This window comes from Elgaria multicarinata, chromosome 1 (assembly GCF_023053635.1).
Source record: "Elgaria multicarinata webbii isolate HBS135686 ecotype San Diego chromosome 1, rElgMul1.1.pri, whole genome shotgun sequence".
Taxonomy (NCBI): domain Eukaryota; kingdom Metazoa; phylum Chordata; class Lepidosauria; order Squamata; family Anguidae; genus Elgaria; species Elgaria multicarinata.
Genome location: NC_086171.1, coordinates 202,002,228 through 202,028,323, shown reverse-complemented (window position 1 = coordinate 202,028,323; position 26,096 = coordinate 202,002,228). Strand labels below are relative to the sequence as shown.

Below are 26,096 nucleotides of genomic sequence, written 5' to 3'. Positions count from 1 at the left end.
TCCCTCAGCTCAGCTTGGGTTACCGAACAGCAAGAGAGGTCCTGCATGTTGTATACTGTTGGTTTTAATAAAATAGTATTAAGCCACGTTTAACTTCATAATTAACTTTAAACTAACACACTGCTGAAATGATGCACAAACTGGTTCTCAATATCAACATTTTCCTGTCTATTAGGAACTGCTGAAAAGTGAAAACGTTCTTAGGTTAAAGAACATAAGGTGGGGAGAGAGAGAGTGGGAGAGAGAGAGAGACTGATAGGACTTGGCATTCTTTCTTAAAATCAATCGGTAGGTTCGTTTGGCCATTGCAGATCCTTGTAAAAGGCCCCTTTGCAGCTCCTGATCTGATAATAACGTTCTAGTTCTAGCCCTGGTACAGTTGATCTCCAGCCGATAAACCCTTGGGTTGTTTGAGGAACAGGTGGTGATGGATGGATCTGAAATGGAAGAGTATGTCCTTGTTGATTTATACATTTACTTGAGCCATTATCTCCTGCCTTTCTATCGTAAAACCAAACTCAAGGCAGCTTGCAAATTAAAAATATAAATCACAACAGAATTAAAAACAACCCAAAGAAAAGCGCAAGATAAACAAACAGCTGTAAAAATAGCGTCCTATTACAGTACAGAAAAATAAAACACAGCACCGTAAAAAAAAAAAAAAAGTAAAAATACAACAACAACGTATTAGGAACAGTCAGACTAAAATGGATCATCAAAGATTTTGACTGGGGGTGCGGAAGGATGACGAGGAGTGAGTCCAGCTGCCTCCCTCAGCAACCTCCAAGCGAGTGCCGCAGAGCCCGGAGCAGGGCAGAGGTGGATGTATAATGTTGGTGTTATGGAGCTAACAATAACAACAATGACAGCTTTCATATGCTATGGGATAATTCGAGGGAAATGGGTAGGTGTGATGATCTGCCCTGGGAAATGGACACGGGGAGGGTGTCCCTGTTGGTTCTGCTGGATCTCTCAGTGACTTCCAATGCCATTTGATCCTTCTGTGGTGTGTGCCTGAGATGGGACTAGCAGGCACTGTTACATGGTGGTTCCAGTTCTTCTTGGAGGGGCAATCTGAGAAGGTGGCATGGGGGGATTCTTGTTTGATGCCGCGGCCATTGGCCTGTGGTCCCTCAGGGTTCCATCTTATCCCCCATGCTATTTAACATATACATGAAACTGCTCGGAGAGTTTGTCTGGAGTTCTGGGACTCACTGCCGCTAGTATGCTGATGTAGCCCAACTCTATCTCTCCTTTCCATTACTAATCGTAAAGCTGTTCTAATTCTAAACTGGTGTGTTTGATATCAGTAATGGATGAGGGTAAACAAATAGAAGCTTAATGCAGACCAGACATAACTGCTCCTGGTTAGTCCAAAGGCAGATCAGGAAATAGGGATTTAACCTATGCTGGATGGGGTTACACTTCCCCTGAAGATTCAGGTTTGCAGTTTGGGTATACTTCTGGACTCTGCATGGAATCCAGATACCCAGGTTTCAGTAGTGGCCAGGAGTGCATTTGCGAAGCTGAGGCCAATGTGCCAACTGTGCCTGTCCCTAGAGATGTCTGATCTGGCCAAGGTCACACATGCCTTGGTTATATCCCATTTGGACTACTGCAACACATTCTATGTGGGGCTGCCTCTGAAAACTGTTCAAAAACTTCAGCTGGTCCTGAATCATGTGGCTAGACTATTGACTGAAGCCAGTTATAGGGAGCACATGAATCGCTTGTTACAACAGCTTCACTGGCTGCCAGTCTATTTCCAGAATATTGGTTATAGCCTATAAAGCCCTATTTGGCTTGGGACCAGGCTGTCTGAAAGACCACCTTCTCCCATATGAGCCTGCCCGGGTCTTAAAATCCTTGAGAAAGGCCCTTCTTTTGATACCGACACCGCTGGAGGCACGTTTGATAGCAATATGAAAGAGGGCCTTCTTGGTGGCTGCTCCCAGTTTGTGGAACTCCCTACTGAGGGAAGCTAGATCAGCTCCCTCTCTGCTGTCCTTCCACCAGCACGCAAATACCTTTTTATTCAAGCAGGCCTTTGCCGTGTAAGCAGATCTGTTTGGTTGGATGTTGTTTTCATTCTGGTCTTGTTGTGTTTTTAATTGTGTTTTAATCCATTTGTTTTATGATTGGTTTTAATCATGTTTTAGCTATGCTTGGAAACCGCCCCGAGTGCCATTTTTCTTAGTAGAAAGGTAGGGTATAAACCAATCCAAACCAAATCAATCATAAATACTTTGTTGCAAGTCATTTTATACTCAAAATAAACTGTTTCGTATAAAGAAAAGGGGGGAAAAAAGACATTCCTTGAAGACATAAAATAAATGTCTCTCAAAAGGAGCTGAGAATATTTTTGAAACGGAGGGCATTTAGTTGTAAAAACGGCTGAATTAATTGGAGGAATGTTTAGTTTAATATCACTTTCACAGGAGACGCTTAAACTAATACTTGAATTTCCCATGTCTGTCTTATGCACATTTTAATGCTTCGATGTTCTTGTGCTCTTTGGAATATCATGGCCCCATTCCCCATGGCATGAGGAAACACCGGATACTCAGGGGCAGGAAAACATACATCCTCCAGATGACTCAAATTTATTAGCTAACATTTCTGGGGACCATTTTTAGAATTAAAAACGGCTGTTTGGTGTGTTATGTGCCACATTCGGCATCTGAGCACAAGATGAAACACCTCCCCATCTCGTGTGAGAAACAAAGAGACCTCCTTAATGCCACTTGAGAGAGTGATACACTTGGAACGCTGCCTGAACTCCACCAGCTTGCTCAGGAGGATCACTCTTGGAGGACTTGCAGTTGTTTTGAAGCGTGTAAGAGTAGACAGCAGAAGTTGTCAAAGCACTGAACTCCACAGTGGACCCAGACTGAGAAATCTGCAAGTACAGTTTGATGCTCTCTCTTCAGGTCTAAACAGATGTTCAATGAAAGAGAGGCCTTAGCTAGAACTACCTGAAAGTCCAGGGGAGAGGAGGGGAGACCTCGCATTGGGATTAACACGAGATCGTGCCCCCGTTTACATGTAAGGTGCGACAACCTCAGGAAGAGAGGCGTCGCGCCCGCCATTTTAATTTTTTTTAAAGAGGACGCAGCGCACAAACGCTCGTGCGCTATAGGTAAGTCTTTTTTAAAATTTAATTTGGTTTCCCCACTCCCCCCACCCTAAAACCCCGATGGGCGCAGCATGACTCCCGGCTCCACATGAATAATCACACGAAAACGAGCCAGATGTTCCGCGGTCTCGGGCTCAGCCCGGGACTGTGGAAAAAGCGGGCCCAAAGGGGAGGGCTATATCCCGGGGGAAGGGAGGGACCATCACTCCCTGATCCCGGGATCCCCTGTGCGACATGTGGGGTTCGCCCTGGGATATAGCCTGGTCTAGCTAAGGCCAGAGTGTACCCACAGAGTTCATACCCCCAACCCAGAGGGGGGTGTGTGCGCTTGCAGCGGTGGTCATCACAAGCCACCAGGAATGTGTTTGTGCAGGGGGTTTGACTCCCATAAAGATCAGAATGTGTGCTTAAATAGGGTGACCATATTTGGGAAACCAAAAAAGAGGACACCTAGTGTGTGTGTGGGGGGAAGCAGCTTTCTGAGTCCTGCAGGAAGTACGTTATTCCCCCGCCACCTTAAAGAACCCGATTGGAGTGGAGGAGGGGAAAGGATTTCATTCTGCACCACCACCATCCACTCCAATTGGGGCCTTTTCTATAATGTCCACGAATGATCCACTTTCCCCTTTAAGACCTCAATTGGAGCTCGGGGTGGGGGAATGATGTGCCTCAAGAAAGCATGTCATTCCCTCCTGCCATGCTAATGGCAGCCTTAAAGGGGAAGGTGTGTCATTCCAGGACGTTATTGAAAATTATAGAAAATCCCCCCTGACACCATGGAAAGAACAAAAACCAGGACAAATCCGGGGAAATCCTGACAGTTGGTCACCCTAGCTTAAAGAAGTAGAAAAACAATATGGCATAAGACTAGAAGTAAATGTAAAACTAGCTAATCAGAAATGTGGTTACATTGATCAGCTTCTTCCAGGTAACAAAGTCTTTCCCCAACACCTCAGGACAACCATGAGCCAAAGGAACTGAGACAGGTGGCTACTAGGAGGAAGGCCTTCTCTGCTGTGGCACCCCGGCTGTGGAATGAGCTCCCTAAGGAGGTTTGCCTGGTGCCTACCTATATTCTTTCAGATGCCAGCATTTTAACAGTCTATAAATTTAATTTTGCTATTTTTAAATTTGTATTTCTGCACTGCTGCTGATTTTATCCTGGTTGTACTTTTATATGGTATTTTATATCATGCTTTTATGCTGTTTGTTTTATACTTTGAATGGTTTTATTTTTTGTGAACCGCCCAGAGAGCTTCGGCTATTGGGCGGTATAGAAATGCAATAATAAATAAACAAACAAACATTTATATACTATCCCCTATGTCAAGAGTGGGGAATCTCGGGCATAGAGGCCCATTCTAGCCCTCCTACAGTACCACTCTGGCCCCGAAAGGTTCTCTAGATGGGCCTACCCCCTTTCCACCCACAACCAATTGTTCAGTGTTTTCCTGTTTTTTGCATGCTTTTTTCACATTTTAAAAGGGTTGAAATGCCGTTCCTAAGGCTTAGTTACTAGCAGCTACCCTTTTCAGATGACATGCTAAGCCACAGTGGTTAAGCATTTTGAGCTAAACGGTGGGCCCGTTCAGAAGACACCTTAAACTATGCTTTAACCACGGGCCCGTCTACACTTGTCTAGATGAAACGTAACAAGTTGGCAGAGATGACGTCAGCAGTCACGTGATGCTGTTGTTGTTACGTTTCTTCTGACTTTTAAAACCGTTCCACTTTCTGTTAAAATCGTTTTAAAACTAACCATGTGCCCCAACCTTTCGTTGTTTTCAATGCCGTCTTTCAAAGTCATGTCTCGTGACCATGGTCTTTGCTTCCTGATTAGGACAAGTGAGGGCTTTTCTAGACGAGGGGAGGGAGAGCTGGCACAACGCGATGAGGGGGAGGGGGAGGGGGAGGGAGGGCGGTGAAAGAGGGGACAGAGGCTTAATTTTTTAAAAAAACTGCTTATCTTTCGGGGCGCACGTGGCCCCTTTAAGACGCTGCAGGGCTTCCCTCGTCCCTACGCGTCGCCCCGCCTCCCTGCCGGCTTATCCCGGCAGGTCTAGCTCAGAGTCACCGGAAGAAGGAGGTTTACTTCAGAGCCGGTATGAGCATAATGAAGAACGTTCTAAAGAAGAGTGTGCCGGGGTAAAACGATAGAAAAAAAGGTATTTCGATTGACTGGGCTCAAGTTGCATTTTGTAACGTAGCAAGGGAGGACGCAACAATGCACTTAAACAACGGTGTAATGAATAGTGTAGATCCTGCCCACGGCGAATAAGGCTTTTTGCTTTCTTCACTGTAGTTAAAGCCATGGTTTAAGGTGTTTTCTGAACACAGCCTGGCTTTCTGGCTTAACTACCATGGCTTTAACCATAGTGGTTAATAGCTTCATCACACCAGGGTTATACTGTGCAATCGCTGTGAATTGCGTGCAAAGGACTCTGAAGTTTTCCATCTTATAATTTGCTTTGAATTTGAAGTATTCCCATACATCCTGCTTTAATTGTGCTTCAAAGACAAAAGAAGTGAAATATTTTGCTACCTCTTTAGGAGCAAATTATTTGTTGTTCCCTGAGCGGCCACTAGGGGCGCAGGAGGATGATTTGATATGTTTAAAGTACAAATTAAACAAATGCTTACATCTGTGTAAGTTTTAAAGATAAAGACATCAAAATTGGCACAGTAATAGATATTAAGGAGAGCTTTAAGCATACCAAATTTGAATCAGATTGGGTCATCTGTTGATTTTTTAATGTTTTTTTTACATTTCTCCCCCTTAAGCCCTTTCCTGGTAGACAAAGGATATTAGGAACGCTGCCGCCCGGGGTGTGATTTAGCTAACAATGACAGCTTTACGCTATGGGGATAATTCAAGGGAAATGGGTACGGGCGATGAAGCCCTAAGCCAGAAAGCCATGGCTTTCTGGCTTAACCACCGTGGTTAAAGCCACGGCTTAAGGTGTCTTCTGAATGGGGCTATTGACTCTGTTCAGACAGCATGCTAAGTCATGATGGTTAAGCATTTTGAGCTAAACATTATAGCTTAGCATGTCATGTGATCCATTCCTAACCATGGTGGCTATATAACCACTCACTCACTAATCACTTTCTGCAAAAGGGTTAGTGGCCTAATCATGGCTTAGTGTGTTGTCTGAAGAGGCCCACTGAAAGCTTTCAACTAAAATAGTCTGGCCTTTTTGGGCCCGCCCACTCTTGTCTTTGGCCCCACCCACCCATGGACTGCAGCCCCTGAGAGCTTCTCTGAAGCTGAATTTCACCCTCGGCCTGAAAGACGTTCCTCATCCCTGCTCAGTATGAATTGATTCCTATGCTGATATTAGAACAGTAATGTGAGGTCTCTTTTATTAAACAAAGTTTATTTATATTGGCGGGGGGAGGGACAAGTTCTAAGGACCCAAATAAGCCAGGTGAGTGACCAAGATGTCTTTTGCTTGAATAATCATTAATCCCTTCTAAATTTACCATAAATTGAATTGGTTAATCAGTAACTAATTTAGCTGTGGGGAAGCTGAAGGCCTTTCTTCCCCTTGGCTACTTTGCTTAATATTACTTTGGTTAAACCGCCTCCACAAGGCATGCTGAAATTGCTCCCTATGCCTCACTTTAACATCTGGGGACTCATTCAGCGGAGAAATAGTGAGAAAGCCATGTTTCTGGTTTGTTCTGTTGCCAGAGTCCTTTTCCTTTGTTCCTCAGCCAAGACTGGAAAATGTTTGTGATATCTAGGCGGAGCGCTAGCTTTGAAACAACTGCTTCTTCTTTCTTCTTGCATGGCCACACGCGCCACCCACATAGCCGAACAATGGGGACCATTATGTTCTACCGCTTCCATGCTGAATTACATAGACGGAGCGGAAAGGGGGTGAAGGATTTCTTGCCTAACCTATCCAGAGGGATGGATATGAGACTTTTCATACTCATGGGAGAGAACTCTGATTTCAAGCCACAGGTGTTTAAAGGCATAAATATGGTCCCTTCGCATAGTCCTCAAATTTAACTTTTCTCTTCTTGCAGGCAGTATGCAAAGCCAGGTTTCGTTCCAGAGCTCTGTATTTTAGAGATCACCAATCCAGATGTGGTATAAAGAAGAGAGTTTGTAAAGTGGGGTGCAGATGGCTGCTTCCTGTTCAACATTATTTCATTATTTAGTCGGCCAGGCATGTTTTCCTGGTCCTATAAATTGTGCAATCCTACAGTATAATCCTAGGCCTCAGCTAGACCTACTGATCTAGTGCGACTGAGGGGTGAAGACCTTGCAATATTTTTACACAAGATCTCCCCCTCTGTTTACACATGGGACGCAACAACCTCAGGGGGAGAGGATGTCGCGCCCACCATTTTTTTTAAAGAGGAAGGAGCACACGAGCACTTGTGCGCAAAAGGCAAGTGGTGTTTTTTTTAAAAAAAATTCCTGTTCGCAAGTAACCATGAGGAGCCAGGACAAACCGCAATGCACACCCACGCGTTCTGCGGTCTCAGGATCAGCCCGAGACCGGGGAAAAAGCAGGCCTAAAGTGAAAAAAAACATGGAGTTCAATGGGGTTTACTCCCAGGCTGGTGGGTATGGGATTAAAGATGTGCATCACCGACGCTTTTCTAGTGACCAGGGTCTACAATAAAGTTGGTGCAATGTAGCAGTGGAAACTTCACATATATGTAGCCCATGTTTTTTGTTTGGACAGAGTGGTCTACAAAATTCATTGAAACAACAATTAAAATAAAATGCAAATGTGTTTTATTTTAATTGTTGTTTTGGTGAATTTTGTACACCGCCCTGTGATTTGATCGTGAAGGGCACTATATGAATTTTAATAAATGTATGTATGTGTTTGACTGGACATGGCCAGAACTTTACATTACATACAAAAACTAAGCAGATGCCACATTAACTTGTAGAATTGTCTCTTGCACAACATTTGAAACAAACAAACGTTTTCCTTATAAATGAACCTGTGCTTTCACTTTACAGTATGAAACTTTTAAGAATATTACACCTTAATTAACATTTGGTAGGATTTTTATAGGGACTAAATAAAATTGTGTGATGGGCCATTTCAGACCCCACAGTCTCTAGTTGGTCACTCTTGTCCCAGAGAAACACTCTTTCTGGACTTACCTGTTAGGATTGTGTCCCTCCTCCATTAGAATAGGATAAGGGTGGCATTTTCAAGAGCACAAGCCTAAAGCTGGCTGGTGTGACCTCATCATGAAGAAGGAGGCATCCAGGGCTGTACCTTGAAGCCACCACTGTGGCGTTACATCCCACAAGTCAGTTCCCTAACGTATGTCTAGGATTTGTAAGCCTATTGTGTTTAGAATGTTGACCTGAGTGGGTGGAGATTGAATATCTTAGGAGGGGGGAGGAGGATATATAAGGGAATGACTGAGGTGATAAGGGGGCTATTTTTGAAGTACTTTGGTTCGAGGGAGAATTAGAGGATCAAGGTAAAGAGGGTTGTCTTTTGAGTGTAGTGTGCAGATAGTCAGCTGGTGTATATTAAACAATCCTGATAATAAAGGAAGTTCAAGAGTGAAGGTGTGAGAGAAAGGAAAGCGTGTATGAGAAGAGAGAAAGGATTGGATGAGAGGTTTTAACAAGGGTCTGAAAAGTTTTATTATGAAACAAAGTTTGTGAACATTGAAATAAATTTTTATTCAATTTGTTTTACTACCACAAAAATCCCGTGTGTCTCCTTGGCATTTCTCATCTGCAGTTATATACATATAACACCCGCTCTGACATTAATTCACCATCAGCATATATAATTCACAGCGCATTATTTTATTCCTGAAATTATTCCTGTTTAACTCCTTTCTCCACATAGTTTGTAGAAAGGTGGTGTTTGTCCCTCACCTCAGGCTCATAAAGTGGTGGCGCTTAGCTTGAGCAGGGAGTGTCCGCGGACAGGCCTGTTGTAAAGAGCCTGTGTCGTGGCAGCCACCTTTGCCGCTCGTTCCCTCGATACCTCGCAGCATTGCAGCGGCGGGGTGTGAACAATAAACTTCATTGCTGGAGGGGATGCAGGCTTTCTGGCGGAAAAAGCCACAGCGCCAGTAGCCATTCAGTTGGTTGATCCTGACTCCTGCCCTGCCTTCCCAGCTTACTGCGTCCTATCCTGGGCCTTGATCCACCCCAAGAATGTCCCCAGCTTTAACCCAAAATGAGAAGGTGGTGACTTTGCAGCAAAGGGAAAAGCTGCAGCAAATCAGCTACTTTTTAAGTGCAGTTTCGTTGACAAAGTCCATAATGGCTGTGAGTGGGTGGCTGCGTCGTATAAACACCGCAGTGCCACTGCACAGCCAACACGGGATATAGAGACAGCCCCCAAGATGTAAAGATCTCTTATGAAAGCAGCCTGTGCATGCTCTTGAAACGTAAGGAAATTCTGATCTGTGCTTCCAGAAATAACTAACCTGATGATATATATTTGTTATGCCCTACAGCAGGACCACTTTATTGCAAGACTTGAAGTTGCCGAATGAAACCTTCACTCAGCAGAACATCCAAGGGATCCCGCCTGTCTTGAGTAAGCCTTTTAAACTTAATCCCAAGATTTTGACCTTTATTTTAATGACTGCAAATCAACTGATTAGGAATCTTTAGGTAGCCTACAAAGGTTTGGGTTGTTGTTGTTGGTGTGTGTGTTGTGTGTGTGTGTGTTTTTAAAAAACTGCTGCCATTTCAAACTACACAGCCATTGCCTAACCTTAATATATTTTTCCACCGGTGTCACAGGTCGGATTTGTAAGTGTTCTGGAAGCGGGATCTTAGGCTTAGCAGGTTGTTTCTTCTCATCTTTCATCAACTAAAAATAGAAGAACGTAATAAAATAAATTGGCACTTCAGGCCGAGCTGTGCATTGTGATAACATTGTAATAGCTCATATCTATCTAGATATTTATACTGTTCCCATCATAGCAGTGCTTGACGACCTTGTACTTGGCATCCAGTGCAAGGCTATTTGTTATAAATTCGCCTTTCATAGAGAGAATTGATTCTGAATCTGGAGGGCTGGATAAGTTTTCTCAACATATGGAGGTGTAACTCACACTGTACATGTCTATTCAGAAGTAAGTCCTGAGTTCAATGCGACTTGCTCCCAGGTATGTGAGTGTAGGATTGCAACCTAAAGGACTGGGAGACTGGCTTGTTTGGTAACCAATTAATATTTGGGAATAAGTACATAAAACAGAGGTGCATGATAAAAATATGTTTACTAATGAAGCGTAAGAGCAGTATTTGCACAAAGCAAGGAAATCGCTGTCCCAATGCTAATGGTACATAAGCACATATTTTATTTGCGGTAGTGAAATTTCTAACATGATCCACAAGAAACAGGACCTTTTGCCTGGAAGACAAAAACCCACCTCCTTCCTAACTGTCTTCACTAGACCAAAGTGCATTATTCTGGGAAATGACCAGAAACACAGGAAATATTTCTGGAGCAGGCAAGTATCTTTTCCTGCTATTCCCAAAAAGGTGCCCTCCATATGTGTTGGGACTACAACTCCCAGAATTCCTGACAACATTGTAGAGCTGGAAAAAGTGCAGAAAAGGGCAACTAAAATGATCGAGGGGGCTGGAGCATCTCCCCTGTGAGAGAAGGTTCCAACAGCTGGGATTGTTTTGCCTGGAATAAAGAAGGGAGTTGAACTCGGTGGCCTTGTGGGCCCCTTCCGGCTCTGCTATTCTATGATTCTATGAAGGATAAGGGGAGACATGACAGAGGTGTACAAAATTATGCATGGTATGGAGAATGTGGAGAGGGAGGCCTTTTTCTCCCTCTCCCATCATACTAGAACCCCATGGGGTCATCCCATGACGCTGATTGGTGGGAGATTCAGGACAGATAAAAGGAGATACTCCTTCACAAAGCACATAGTTAAACTATTGAATTCACTACTACAAGACGTGGTGATGGCCACTAATTTGGATAGCTTTAAAAGGGGGTTTGATCAATTCCTGGAGGAGAAGGTTATCAATGGCTACTAGCCCTAATGGTTATGTGCTACCTCCAGGATCTGAGGCAGTAACCTTACATACACCAGTTGTGGGTCCCTGATCGACAGCTGGTTGGTGACTGTGTGAACACGGTGCTGGGCTAGATGTATACTTGGTCTGATCCAGCAGGGCTCTTCTTATGTCCTTATGTTTTAACCCACCTGCAGGGCACTGGGTTGGGAAGGCCGGAAGAGAAACTTGCCTATTCCAAAAAGTCTTCCTGTGTTTCTGATTGTGTTCTACAGAAGGGTAGGACAGAAGGTCGATCTCCATAAATTTTGGACTTCAACTCCCATAAGCCTCTGCAAGCATGGCCAATTGTCAGGAATCCTGGGGGCTGAAGTCTGAAACATCTGGAGATCTTCTTCATGCTCTACAACAATGCACTTGCTGCTGCTGTTTTGTGTTTTGTGTGTGTGTGTGTGTGTGTGTGTGTGTTTTAGAGAGGAACCTATGAAGGTAGAAGGCTTCCTTATACTGAATCAGACCATTTGACCATCTAACTTACTACTGTCTATATTGATTAAGAGCAGCATTCCAGGGCTTCAGACAGAAATCTTTTAAAGTTTTACCTTGAACTGCTGTGGGATGACATGCAAAACAGCTGCTCTACCACTGAGCTATGGTGATTCCTTCAGCATAGAGCTGAAATTTTGCAGCTGCCACCATGCAGCTTTCTAAACAGAAACTTTTATGGGGTTTTTTGCAGTTTATATGAGCAGTGTTAAACTTCCCTTTCATGCCTTCACAGAACAATTCATTGATTGTCACAACCACTTTTGATACTTTTTTTAGGGATGGAAAGTAGAATAATAATAATAATAATAATAATAATAATAATAATAATAATAATAATAGTAATTTGTATTTCTGCTATAGTACATAGGGTGGTTGCTGTTCAATACAAGCCAATAAATGAGATTAAGAACAGAGTTGCTCTCCATGTATAAATGCTACACAGAAATATATTTTTTACCTCTTCAACTGGGGTTAACAGAAAACCCCATTGCTTGGGCCATCTCCTTGCAGCTTCACGTTCTGTTTCAATATGATCCTTCCTGATGCAAAGAAGGGTAAAAACACACCACCTTACAAGACTTTCTGAGATAGCGTAAGAGCTTTTCTAGATGAGACAGTTTAACCTGCTGTTTCTACTTCTAGTTTCATTACAGAACTAAGATCGGAGCTCTACATGAAGTTATTTTCCTTTCCTGCATTTTTGTTAAATCATTTCTTGGTGGTCGCAGAATAAATGCAACTACTCTGGTGTGGACTTGGCTTTGTTTCGCGATAGCAAAAAACGTGCTGGATTTTCCCGGCTCCCAAAAGAACTGCTCTTAAAAAATGGAAGTGAAATGGGAGGGTTACGGTGACGTCTGAAGCACCCATAAACAACAGTAAGTACACAATAAAAGCCTAGAAAAGTTCTAACACTGGGGTCTCCTATGGACATCAATGCACCTGAGGACACCTCTCTTGGTGCCCGTCAAGATCCCTGCTCCTCCTGAGTTTTACGAGGGCTGTGCAAGCCTTGAAGCTGAGGCAGCCATTTTCTGACAGAACCACCATTTTAGGCCACAGCCCCAGGACCCCATAATGGGGAAAGAGCCTACAACTCCAAGCATGCACTATCTGAGAGGGATGGATTTACCAGGGCGCAGGAACAGCGGGCACTCATGACCTCGCTGCTGCCATGATCACCTACCCACCTCCATGATCGCCAGCCTGCCCACATGATCCAAGACGTGCAAGTCCCTGGATGGGGCACCACATGTTCTGTGAACACCCCACAGCCACCTGCATCCCCTGAGAGCCACCCACTCTCTCAACATCCCCCAAAGGTTGGGGACACCTGGGGTCTAACAAAAGTCCTTCAGATTCCTGCTTTAAGATATCCTCCGGTACCACTCCTTCAATACAAATGGGGTTTGTACTAATTGTCACAGCAATCCTTTTGCATGCACTTAGGCTTTTTCATAAGTGTCAGTCTGTATTTTGCATTTTCATTTCCCTTTGACTTCTTTTCTCCCTCTCTCCAACCATCTGTATGTATCCCTGCCAGCTTTGGATAAACACTTCAAGCATCTGATGAAGCAGACTGTCTGTAGTCCATGGATAAATCTGTTAATCTTTCAAGGTGCTACAAGATTCTTTGATGTTCTTTTGGCGCAACAGCTAACAGGGCTTCTCCTCTGGAAATTGTGAAGTCTCTAAAACGGTAGGCATTGTAGAGCATCAAAATGAAAAGTTGGTGCTAACTTATGTAGAAGGGCGGGATACAAATGCAATAAATCACCACCATCATCATCCATACCACAAATGTATGAGCCAGGGTATGAGCTCCATCATACTAGCGTTTTATCGCACACTTGCCATTCCTGGTATGTGGATTTGCAGCGCGGTACTCACATGACGTGGTCCCGGTCCTGCACTCATCTCGCTCCTCCCCCCCCCCTGTTGCATTTTATTTTGGTGTGGGGAAAATCTGGATTATTTCCTCCTTTTGTTTTTCCTTTGTTGGAGGCATGTGCTAATGGAGTCTTGATGATGAAAGGGGCGGGCGGGGCGGGGCGGGGCGGTTCTCCTCCAGCACAGTCATCATAGGGACTTGTTAGTGGGTTGAATGGACTTTTTAGTGCTCCAACTGCCCTACCCCGCTATTGCCTGCAGAAACGGAGCCCAGATGAAACATTTGCTAGATAACAAAGACAGTGGGGGGAGGGGGAGGGGAAGAGCCCAAGCCCAAGCCCAAGCCCAAGCCCATCAGAGCACCACAACCAATGAACTGGAGGAGGAAGGAGAAGGAGCGGGGTGGAATAGAAGAGCAAACAAGCAAAAATCCACATGAAAGGGGTTGTGTGTGAGGGTGCCCATGCAGCGTTTATGAAACGGAGGTAAAAAATGCGGAGACAAACCAGAGGAAAAAAAATAGGTGTGATGGAGCCATATATCTACCCTACAAAGGGCAGAACCCAATGCTGCCCATCTGCTAGTGGAGTGGCTGCAAATTCTGGTTGATGTGTGGCTGTCCCTGCCAATTCCGTTCTGCAAGTGGCCCCTACCGCTTACAGAAAAGCAACTCAGTGCTTTCAGAGACAAGCCTTGTAACAAGCAGAAACGCTCATTTCTGGAAGGGGGACAAGAGAGCGGAGCTCCCTTATGCGAGCCCCACAACCTGCCCCCCTTCCAGAAATGAGCTTTTTTTTTTTAGTTTCGGCTTGCCTCCAGAAGCGCTAAATCACGATTCTGCAAGCAGGAATGGCCGCTTGCGGGACGGAATTGGTGGGGGTGGCAGGATGTCCAAGAGCAGCGTTGGATTCGGTCCAAACTATTAAAAAAAGTCTTGGAAATTGTAGATTTGTAATGGTATTGAACATTCTGTTAGATATCCCTAGTCCCCATCAGAGAACTGCAGTTCCCAGGCAAGAAGGAATGACAGTTAAAAGTTCACATAATGTTTAGTATTCTTTTTCATCTCATTCAGGTAACACTGTGGGTGTCCTAAATCGATGCCTGGGCATGGTAACAGACTGGTGTGTATTATTTATTTATTTATTTATTTTACATTTCTTTTCCTATGTTTTAAAATGTATGTTTTAAACTTTGTAATACTGCCTTGAGGCCCAGTATTGGGCAAAAGGCGGGATACAAATAAATATAATGATAAATATAATAATAATTCAGAAGACACCTTAAACCATGGCTTTAACCACGGTGAATAAGGCCTTTTGCTTTATTCGCCATGGTTAAAACCATGGTTTAAGGTGTGTTCTGAACACGGCCAATGAGGGCTAATAAACTGAAACTTATTTCAGACAGGGAGAGCAAAATCTGACTTACGCCCCTGATATTCAATGGCCAGAAGAGTACAATGTGTTTAGATGCACAGGGACATATTGCACACTGGGTCCTTTGCCTTCCCTCTGTGCATACTTGTCTCCACCCGTCAGAATGATGCATTTTGCTAGCTGAAGGAATAATGAATAAGTTGGCTTATTTCACTGAGTAAGTCCTTCTCAAGGACTAAAAAACAAAACAAAAAACCCAAACCCTGCAGCAATTCGCAAGTTATTTACTCTAAAGTAATTATATTAAGCCAATGTTTTGGAATAAGTTGTCTGTGGATTGTAACCTTGTCTTCCTAAGTTGTTAACAGCCTGACTCACAATCCAGTTAAGATGAAGTATTTGGAGTGAAACTGGTGCCTTTAATGTACTTTGATTTCACTGAGCTGTGGGCTGCTCCACAGAAGTAGCTTAGACGGCAGTTTTAAGGGTATTGCTATGAAATACTTTGGATAACAACGGAATGTAAGGCCTTGTTTCTTTATTACTTGGTCCCTCTTAGGAAAATGTCCCCCCCTCAATGGTTTTCACACTTGAGGGAGCATAAAGGCTGTTGAACAAATAAAAGACGGCAATTACTTAATGGCTACTGCTCATTCTCAAAGCCATCGTAGAAACACTCTCATTTATTTTGGGGGTAACTATCCTTTACTCTGTTTTACCCATCTGTTCGTGGTAAAGCATTGGTTCACAGATCATAAACATTCTGGTTTTTATCCTTATTGCTGTACTTTGACTTCGCAGTATCTACGCTCCAGATGTGTTGGACTGCATCTCCCAGAATGCCCCAGCCGGGCATTCTGGGAGATGCAGTCCAACACATCTGGAGCGCCCCAGGTTGAGGAAGGCTGGTCTAGGGTGTGTATGTAGATTTGCTTATGCAGGTGTGTGTGTGTGTATGTGTGTGTGTGGTGGGGTAAGGCTACTCTTTTTGCTAGAAAATTTCTCATGAACAGTGTGGGTTAGGTGTGCTCCATTAATGTTTTTACTCAGTTAACGACATTTAAAACAACAACAAGAAGAAAAACTTTCTTCAAGGGGATATACAGACGGGTGGGAAATCACCTTTCCTTACCGTCACTCCGCTTCCTGATTCTCTTCCGTAGTAGGGACGAGCAGAATCACATGGGGGAGAAAGGGGAAGAAAGCAGCAGTCACGTGGCCCATTCAGTTTAGTGGAAGAGCGGCCTCTAGTGGACGTTTTATAGCACAAAAAACTCCCGCACACGGCAGGAAATAGCAACAAATATCACTATAGAATAGAAAAGTCTTTTTTGTGTGTGTGTGTGATGGGGAAAAAAACAGAAGGAGCAGGAGACGTGCAGGAAGATCATTGTGTCATCAAAATGACCCGCGTACAACCATGAGCGGCCAGTCTCGAGCATGCTATAAATGCTCGTCTGAAGAAGCTCCAAATGCCTAGCTGCTTTTTTTAAAACAAACAAAAGCACCGTTTGAATACTCCGGGACAGGAGGAGTTCAGGGAGATTAAAAATAAAACTTCAGAAAACGGTACAGCTGCACACATCGGGAGGCACACGGAGTTGTTGTGTCTCTCTGAACAATAATACGTCAGACAACAGTCAGCAGGTGCCTGTGACAACCTGTTCTGCACACAGCCATCACAACTGTAATAAGGGTGCGATCTGATGCATGTTTAAATAAAAAACATGGCTGACTGGGGAATGTTGGGAGTTGGAGGACCTTTTTCTGTCTAAATATGCATAGGATTGTGCCCTAAGAAACTTTAGATTAGCCTTCCTTAATCTGGTGCCCCCCAGACTTTTCAGACTTTAACTCCCATCAGTCACAGTCAGCATGGGAATGCTGGGAGTTGTAGTCCCAAACATTTGGAGGGAAACTAGGTTGGGGAAGGCTGCTTTAGATGGAGGCTAGGGAGAGGGAAATATCAAATCTTCCCTGGTACAAAGTATATAATATATCTAGGGGGCTTCCAGATTTTTTCCCCTCCTTAACGATTTTTTTTTTCTGGTAAGGAGTGGTGGGAAAGCATGGAAGGGTTACAAATGAAAGATGCTGACAACTGGACTAGTTTGGAAGTGTCCAAACGATACCCTTATGTTGTGTACTGTAGCTGCTCTAGCTTTCTCTGGGAGATGAATGAGGTAAAGTGTTAGGCAATTTACAAAGCTTTATTGCAAGCAATAAACACTTCTGTAACACAAACTAGACACTTTTTGTGAAACTCTCTTTTAGGCAAAAACTATGCAAACTAAGCAAGACAATTGTCAGTTCAAAGAAAAGAAAATGTTTTTCAAACGTGTATTAACTTCAAGGTGGTTGATGCGTGGACGATTTCTTATGCAATCTGTCCGACTGTCTCGTTACCGTTAACCTTGCTGAATGTTTTAGTTTCCGGAGATTCTTAGCATCAAGTAAGATTTCTGAATGCTCACCCCCGGAAGTTGACTCCCTGTCCACTGAAAGCAAAGAATTTGGCCTTGAAGAGATAGACTCTGGAGGGGGCAGTTTCTCAGCTGAAGCCTTTCATGTGTGAACCTCCTCCCCCACTGGCTCTAACTGCCTGGTGTCTGGCTCGGCGTCTTCTGAGTCTGAATCTGTCTCTGATTGATTACCTGCATCACCTGCTCCCAATACAGGAGCAGTAGGGCTATACATGACACCTTAGAGTGATATCATTTTGGATAGTCTTGAATGAAATATATCTGGGCTCTGTATAACAAATGGGTAACAACCAGAGAGTCATTTAAATCCCTGGCCCCCTCCCTCCAAGTTTCAGACTGCAGGTGCTTTCAAATGAGTTCTTTATTGTGCCATTGCTCTGCTTCATTCACAGAGTTTTATGGAGGGTCCAGACATTGTCGTCTTCCACTCATAACTTTCCGTGTTTCCCCATCATTTTTTCTGTCTTTTTTCTTACCGTTAAGAAAAAGAGACAGAATTGCTACACAATGCCTTCTGAGAGCTTTTCCACATGAGTGATTTATTGCACGCTCATGAGTGGGTCACTCATGGAAGTTTACGGGTCCTTTTCATGATGTCATTACCATCTGATGCCTCTCCAGCTGTTTTCAAGTGGGAATCTGCCATTTATAACCCTCCCAAAATGCAATAGTAAATGGAAAATGTGCTATAAAGCAGCGCCATCTTCTGGTGGTAAAATGGAAACACATGGGAAGGAACCAGCTAAAACAAGTGTGGGTGCGTGGGTTGGTGGGGGAGTGTGTATTGTGCTGATCCTTAAACCCGCGAAGACTCTGGAAATCAAAGCCCCAATAAGGCTGCAGGATTTTTTCTAAACATGGATAAGCCCTGACTGGGAGTGCTAGGAATCCTCCAACTGGAAACACCCCCCTACATGTATTTATTCCACACAATTCCGTTTGTTCCAAAGAAAAGAAAAGGGTGGGTGGCTCTCTGGCCTGTGTTAGAAGCTTTTATATCATTAGAATGAGGTATAAGAAGGTAACTGTAACGCTCTTCATGCACCCTGCTGTTTTGCAGTTTAATCTTGAATATATCATCCAAGAGTGAGCTTTTGAACCTTGCTGAGAATCCTCACCCATTCCTCCATCAATGAAATCTGAAGTAGCAGCCTCTGGTAATAACTACTTGTTTGTTGCACTAAACATAGATTGCTAGGAAAGGCATTTATGGTCAAGAGAGGCCTTCCTCCTGCCCCCAACCTTGAAAGCCACTTGTACCCCCACGTGCCGGTCAAAGAAAATGGTGTGGAAAGAAGAAATACTGGGTAATACTACGATTGTGTAGAGCATTGGAGTGCCTTCGGGTTGCCCTTAAAAGGTGGGAGAAAAGACACCAAGAATTTTATGGAAAGGAAAAAGTGCGGACATGTTAATACAGTGGGATAAAGAGTGAGGATGGGAAGAAGCTGTTACTTGGCTTTGGGAAAATCTTGTACTGCTATGAGGAAAACTCTTCTAGATGCTCTGGGGTGCGTGTGTGTGTCTATACAATACCGCTTTGCTAGCTGATTCCCCCCCAAACCCCACAGCATTGTTGCTGCGAAGCCGAATCAACACAGGGCATGTTTAGACCAGGGCCTGGAGGGGGGAGGATCTCACGATATGGTGATCATGAGACCCTCCCCCTCAGTCTACACACGGCGCGCGATGTCCCAGGAGGAAGAGGACGTTGTGCCCGCCATTTTGGTTTTTTTTTTTTTATTGAAAATGACCGCAGGAGCGCTCCACCAAAAAGGTCAGGTTTTTAAAATAATACTAATAATAATCCTGCTCCCCTCTCCCACGCCCGGCTCCTTGCGTTTACTTGCGAGGAGCCTGGACAAAACCAGGATGGCCACCCACACCTCCCGCGGTCTCAGGATCATCCTGGGACCACAGGAAAAACCAGGGGAAAGGTGTAGGGCAATAGCCCAGGGAAATGCAGGGATCTTCCCTCCCTGCTCTCAGGATCTCCTGTGCGTCATGTGGATGCACAGGGATGATCCCGGGGCGATCCCCAGGATATCGCCTGGTCTAGACATGCCCACAGTTACACGGCAGGAGTGAGTGTGGGCTTCCAGGCAGGAAAAATCACAGCGCCATTGTCAGACGGCTGGAATGGGAGCAAATATTGAGGGACCAGAAAACCGTGAAAAAACTCCCCCCCCCCGCAAATCTGCACAACATTGAAAGCCTGTAGCAGCATAGATGCACTGCTACAGTTAATTTAATTTCTGCATTCTATATCATAACTCCCCTTACTTTTGTTCCCCTGGGTTTAACATCAGCATGGCGGCCATTCCTAGCCCTGTCAACTCCACCTCTAGCACTGCATTCCCGTGTTGACTCTGCCCACTTTCTTAACCAGAACTGAAACGACCACTGACAGACGAAGAAACAACTGTGGTGACATCGGAGGAATGGAAAAAGACACTTTAAAAAAGCGCAGCTTCGTGGGGAAAAGCCCGATGTGGCTGCGAATTGGTGGCTGCGGTCTATAAACAACGGGGCGCAACTGCGCAGCCATGACGGTGTATGTAGAGCATATAGACAAGCCCCCTGATTAGACATAAGAACAAAAAATGGGAATAGGATGGGAAAATGCTCTAGGGTGTGAAATCAGAGACTGGTTTCACATCATGTCACAAGTTAACACAGCATTCTTCTATATCAAGGGGGCACAAGCTTTTCAGCCCCAAAGGCCCCAGCTGGTGTCAGATGGGGGCTGAGAGCTGCACATATGCACACACACACACACACACACACACACACACACACACACACACACACACTTTAGCCCCTTCCATACACACATCTTAGTGTGAAACCTGGGGTTTCAGGTAAGAGCTTTTCCTGCCATACCTCGAGTTACTGGTCATTGAACTTGAGACGTTTTACATACAAACCATGTGCTCAGCTAGCATTCCTCCTCATACAGGCTCCAGGCCAAATGAGGAACAAGGGAGGGGAAAAAACCCAGCCCGAAGCTACAACCCTATGTGTACTTACTTGAGAGTAAAAGTCTTACTAACTGGGACTAACGTCTAAGTAAACTTGCATAAAGATTGGCCTGCGTTTCTCTTATTCTCTCTCTGCAGAATTACAGCAATGAATGGGGAGGCAATTACATTTGGGGAGATGCTAACGCAACAGGTGGGGTGTTTCTGAAGGTGACACTAGAGCAGCCTTCCCCAAACTGATGCCCTCCAGATGTTTTTGACTACACCCTCTCCAGCATTCCTCACCATAGGCCATACTGGCTGGGGCTGATGGGAGCTGAAGTCCAAAACATCTGGAGAGCAGCAGGTTGGGGGAGGCTGGGAGGCTTGCCTATTCCAGAAATGTTTCCTGTGTTTCTGGTTGTGCTCTACAGCAGTGCTGGGCGAAAGCTAGGGCCACAGCTAGACCTAAGGTTTATCCTGGGATCATCCAGGGTTCGCCCCTGCCTGGGCACTGGATCCCCTGTGTGTCACCTAGATGAACAAGTTTGACCCCTGGATGATCCAGGGATAAACCTTAGGTCTAGCTATGGCCTAGGTCTCCAGATGTTTGGACTTCAACTCCCATTAGCCCCCTGCCAGCATGGCTGGCTTAGTGCCTGTATTTGGGCACTAGTGGTGGTGCCGGGGGAGGATTTAGGAATGGGCCAAGCTGACTGGATGGGGCAGGGGCCTAACGCAACCTGAGCGTGATATACACCTGGTTGGGAAATGGATCAAGAGCAGACCCTGGGGTGGTGCTGGGGCTAATTAAGTAAGGAGTTTACCAGATCTGAGCTTCAGCCACGAAGTTGAGCTTGTTTTTCTGCGACATCCCAGACACTTCCCCAGGCTAACGCCCCCTGGCAGGCAGGTAGAGGACGGGCACCACTTGAAGCTGGGCTGCAGCCAGTGGCCAGGCAGTCAAGAGCTGCCGGCTCTGAGCTGGCCCTCCCTGTTTGCTGCTGCGGCTATGCGTTGCTAGGTGACGGCTGAGGAATGTAGTGGGAGGGAAGGAAGGAGCAGGCCGGATCACTGCCAGGGCATCCCTCTTCCAAAACAGCCAAGAAGCTTGTGGCACTTTAAAGACTAACACATGTATTACAGCGGTATCAGAGGCAGTATGCTGGGGCACATGGGTGGGAGGGTGCTGCTGCACTCATGTCCTGCTTGTGGGTTTCCCGTGGGCAGCTGCTTGGCCATGGTGTGAACAGAATGCTGGGCTAGATGGATCCTTGGTCGGATCCAGCAGGGCTCTTCTGATGTTCTTAAGCTTTCATGTCACAATACACTTGTTAGTCTTTAGGATTTTGTCGGTCTGTTTTTGCTTCTGTTAACTGTCTGGAAACCATCTGTCTTTTAAAAAAGCAAAGAAAGTTCCGTGAAGTTGCGGCGGGGGTGGGGTGGGGGAATCCAAAACTCACGGTTGGCCAATACTTTTATTAGGATCACCCAAAAATCTGACATTACTCATTCGGCCACCACTGTGGTCACTAAAATAGATGCAGCGTGGAACCACATTTCAGCGTAGATGCTACAAAAGAACTCAAGAGACCTTCCAGGGTTTTACGGATGAAAAAAGGGGCATGTTGGTCCACGACTAACACCAAAGCTTGAGCAACTCCACTCTCCACGTACAAGTGGGAGGCAGCTGCTGCACTCATGTCCTGCTTGTGGGTTTCCTGTCTACAGCTGTTCAGCCACTGTGTGAACAGAATGCTGGAGTAGATGGACCTTTGGTCTGATCCATCATGGCTCTTATGCAGTCTAATTTATGAGGCAGAAAAAGGCTTTTTGTTGTCGCTAATGTTAAACCACCGGGAGTCGGAAATCTTTGTTGATCTACTGCAAATCACCTGGATATCTATGACTATATCCTGATCTACTGTTCGCCGCTCCTGATTTTGGCCAAGTAGTCCAACCCCTGCTTGATTCAGGAAATACAGAGCTTTATCATTTCCAGGAGATGGCTGACCAGCTTCTTCTTGAAAACCTCCAATGAGAAACAGCCCAAGCCCTCTTATGCAATTGGCTCCATTTTAAACCGCTCTGTCTCCTAATGTTCAACCAGAATCTACCCTTCTGTAAGTTCAGATCGTTAGACCTAGGCCCTAGCTAGACGGGGCTTTATCCCGGGACGAACCCTGGGATCATCCCTGTGCGTCCACATGATGCACAGGGGATCCCGGGATCAGGGAGGGATGATCCCTTCCTTGCCCCGGGATCTCGCCCTCGCCTTTGGCCCCGGTTTTTCTGAGGTCCTGGGCTGAGCCCGAGACCATGGAACATGTGGCCAGGTTCTGCGGGTTGACCCGGCTCCACGCGATTCCTCGCGCAGACCTGGGAGCTGTGCCCATCGAGGGTAGGGTGGGGGGAACAGGGGAATTAAATTATTTTTTTAAAAAAGAATGCTTACCTTTAGTGCATGAGCGTTTGTGTGCTGCTATGTCTTTAAAAAATAAAACAAAATAGTGGACGCGACGCCTCTCCTGCTGAGGTCATTGCGTGTCACGTGTAGGCAAAGGAGGGATCTCGCGATAAACACATTGCGGGATCTTCCCTCCTCTGTTGTGGGCTATACGGTAGGTCTAGCTAAGGCCCTAGTCTTGTCCTCCAGGGCAACACAGAATAAGTCTGCCCCTTTTTGTGTGACAGCATTTTAGGTATTTGACTGTCCCCACTAAAAATGACATCTGGAACATATGAAACACAGCAATGAAGAATCTCACCTCACCTCAGCTCTCTCTCTCCTTATATATTAAACCTTTTTTTAAAAAAGTTTTTAATTTGCTTTGGAGGGCTTTTGGGAGTAGGACTGAAAAGCGGCTTAGAATATTGACCTCATCTTTACTGTACACCTCTAGTGTTCCACATCTGATAAAGGAAAAGTAGGTGTGCTTGTTTTATGTTGCTTAAGACTTACTTTAAAAAACACATTTGTGGGAATTTGAGCACGGATTCAGTTCATATAGTCAAGGCTGCTTAATTCAGATTACTCACATTTAAGACTGGGGATGAAACAGAGACAAGATTCTCATAGAGATGAGGGTTTCGGCATGTGCAGATTGTCATTTTAACAAACAGGATTGCACGCATAATACATAAGAACATAAGAAGTGCCCTGATGCTGGATCAGATCAAGGGTCCATCTAGTCCAGCATTCTGTTCACACAGTGGCCAACCAGCCATCGGCCAGGGATGAACAAGCAGGACGTGGTGCAACAGCACCCTCCCACCCACGTTCCCCAGCAACTGGTGCACACAGGCTTACTGCCTCAAATACTGGAGATAGCACACAACCATCAGGGCTAGTCGCCATTGATAGCCTTTGTACTATTGGTGGATATGGCAAATATAAGATTGCCATATTCAAATTGAATGTACCTTCAAGTCATTTACTAAATACAGCACCATCTGAGACATGAAAATGCCCTTATGCTCTGAGGATTTTTTTGTTTTTTGTTTATCTTCTTCAGGTTTCAAAATCTCTCCATTGATACTTGAAAGGGAAAGCGTTAAAGGTGTGTAGTGCAGTGGTTGCAGACAATGGTCATAAGAAATCCCAGATTCAGATCTCTTGCTCTGTGGTGAAACTCACAGGACAGTCACGGGGCAGTCATAACTCTTCTGAGCCCTGCCTCACTAGCCTTGCTCAAGTCCCTGGGCCCGGCTTAGCCCAAACTCACTGATATCATACTGCTAAAGCTACTCAACAAAGAACAGTATTCAAATATAAAAACAACAACAATAACTAACAAAATGGGTTGTGTGTTTTTCACTTATTCTAGATGATTTAGGAGAGAAAGGCTGAACATACTTCCTGGCTATATTTGAGAGTCTGAGAAAACATTTACAGCTTGCAAAAAGTTCACTGTGTTCTAGTATATTAATATTTTTGGCCTTCTGTCAACTTTCCAGTACATTTTTCTTCTTCTTGCAGTGGCTTTATAAAACATTTCAACAACAAACGAAGCCAACTGTCTCTTTCACTTAAATTGTCCCCCTCTTAAAAGCGGTTTTGTGCTATGAACTGTTTTACATCATGGGGCAATCTCTGTCCATTATATAAAAAGAATGCAATGAAGCATTGAATGTAACTTACCAGTGGGCAGGTTGCACATTAAACAGCATTATTTCTTGCCAATTATTTCACCCTATGATAACCTTTTTTAAAAAAAAGAAAAAAAAAAGATAGCATTTCCCCCTGTAAACAGTTTGTAGAAAGTGTAAACAGGAAGTACATTCCTGAAATTCTGCTATCTGCATGGCCTCTACACGCTGTACTTATATTGGGAAGGGAATTTGTTTAGGCACATGGTGTTGGCATGACTTCACCACCTATACAGAGTGATCCCTAAGTGTGTTTACTCTAGTAAATCCTACTCATTTCAATGGAATTCACATTCATTCTTTTCTTTGAATGGCAGTCTTTAAAGGGCTTCTCTATGTTGAAGCAAAAATCCCACACCCTTAATGGGGCTACTGGATTCTTTGCAGGATTACGATCAGCATAATACACTTCCTTCTGCTTCCCCCCCATTTTCTTTGTGAGCATGTTCCATAGATTTCATTTATACGGCCAGTAGGTGCTGTTGCGATACTGCGTGATTCTGAAAGTACACCACCTTTTTGATGGCAGTTTATATTTATTACTGCATTTCGGCGACTTATAAAATGGTGGAATAAAGCTTCATAACGATGGGAGAGGCACCAGAAGTTGATGTTGTTAAAGGACTCAAGAACTTCTGAGAGCAAACAGAAACTGTCGAAATGTATAGTTTTGAAGTGGATCACATTTTTTCTAGGATTATTAGAGACAATTTGCTGCTGAATTTGGCAGGCTTCTCAATACCCTTCCACTGCTTGGTTTTGCTTATGTGTAGGAGCTGACTGATCATTCTGATGCCAGGAACCAAATTTTCTCCCAAGTAAGGTTGGCTACTGTGATGTTCAGCTGCCTATTATGCGTTAAATGTAAATATGTGCAAAGTCAATGGCTTATATTATGCATAAAGTTCCACGAAGCAAGTAGGCCTCAATGTACTTACCATTTCTATGCACAGGATGGGTTTGTAAGGGAGGGTCGAATGCCTGAGTGCTGATTGGATGGTGAGAAATGTAGCACTTTATATAGAGAGTCTGTGCTGACAGCAGCACAGTTAAGAAAGGATTCTGTGGGGGAAGTGTATGAGACACAGAGTGCGTGGGTTAGGGTTCTGTGAAGTGAAGAGTAGAAGTGGGGTACAAAGAGTGAAGGAGTGGTGAAGAAGTGATTAAGGAATGTGTATATGATTCTGCGAGGAGAACAGTAATATATGAGAGAAGTGGATGATTATATGAGAGAAGTTGATGATTTTAGTATTCTATAGTGGAACCTTGTAAGAAGGAACTGACAGAACCATTATGCTTAGGAACCTTGTAACCATACGCATTTGAACTGAGGAAACAAATAAGCTTATGTACAGTACATGCACTTACTTATGTTAATAAATTCTTTTAAACAACTGGTGTGGTCTGTGGAGGAATGACTGAGGAGGGATCAATTAATGGTGGCAGTGGGATAGGAAACAGGGCTAGGTTGCTGGGCTGTGGAGCTGTGGGGCCTAAAGAATTAAGGTGAGACAGGAGCAGCAGCAGTAGGCCAAAACCCTCACACACGTCATCAGC

The 26,096-nt window shown here is 44.6% G+C and overlaps 1 protein-coding gene across 1 annotated transcript; it reads right to left on the bottom strand.

Moving 5' to 3' along the window:
- Positions 1-281: 281 nt before the first annotated feature.
- On the bottom strand, positions 282-21,310 carry CIMIP1 (ciliary microtubule inner protein 1). Its single transcript, XM_063120613.1, has 4 exons — positions 21,218-21,310; positions 12,136-12,217; positions 9,865-9,963; positions 282-437 (listed from the first exon to the last, which is right to left on the bottom strand). Exons 1-4 carry the CDS (start codon positions 21,262-21,264, stop codon positions 282-284), a joined length of 384 nt encoding a protein of 127 aa, XP_062976683.1. The 5' UTR covers positions 21,265-21,310.
- Between the last annotated feature and the right edge of the window lie 4,786 nt (positions 21,311-26,096).

Coding starts and splice junctions, on each gene's coding strand:
- CIMIP1 (XM_063120613.1), bottom strand. CDS start 21,264: ATGTCGCAGAAAAACAAGCTCAACTTCGTGGCTGAAGCTCAGATCTG. Junction 9,964..12,135: donor TGTTAACCCCAGTTGAAGAG/GTAAAAAATATA, acceptor TTCTATTTTTAG/TTGATGAAAGATGAGAAGAA. Junction 438..9,864: donor CGGTGGAAAAATATATTAAG/GTTAGGCAATGG, acceptor CTTCCATTTCAG/ATCCATCCATCACCACCTGT.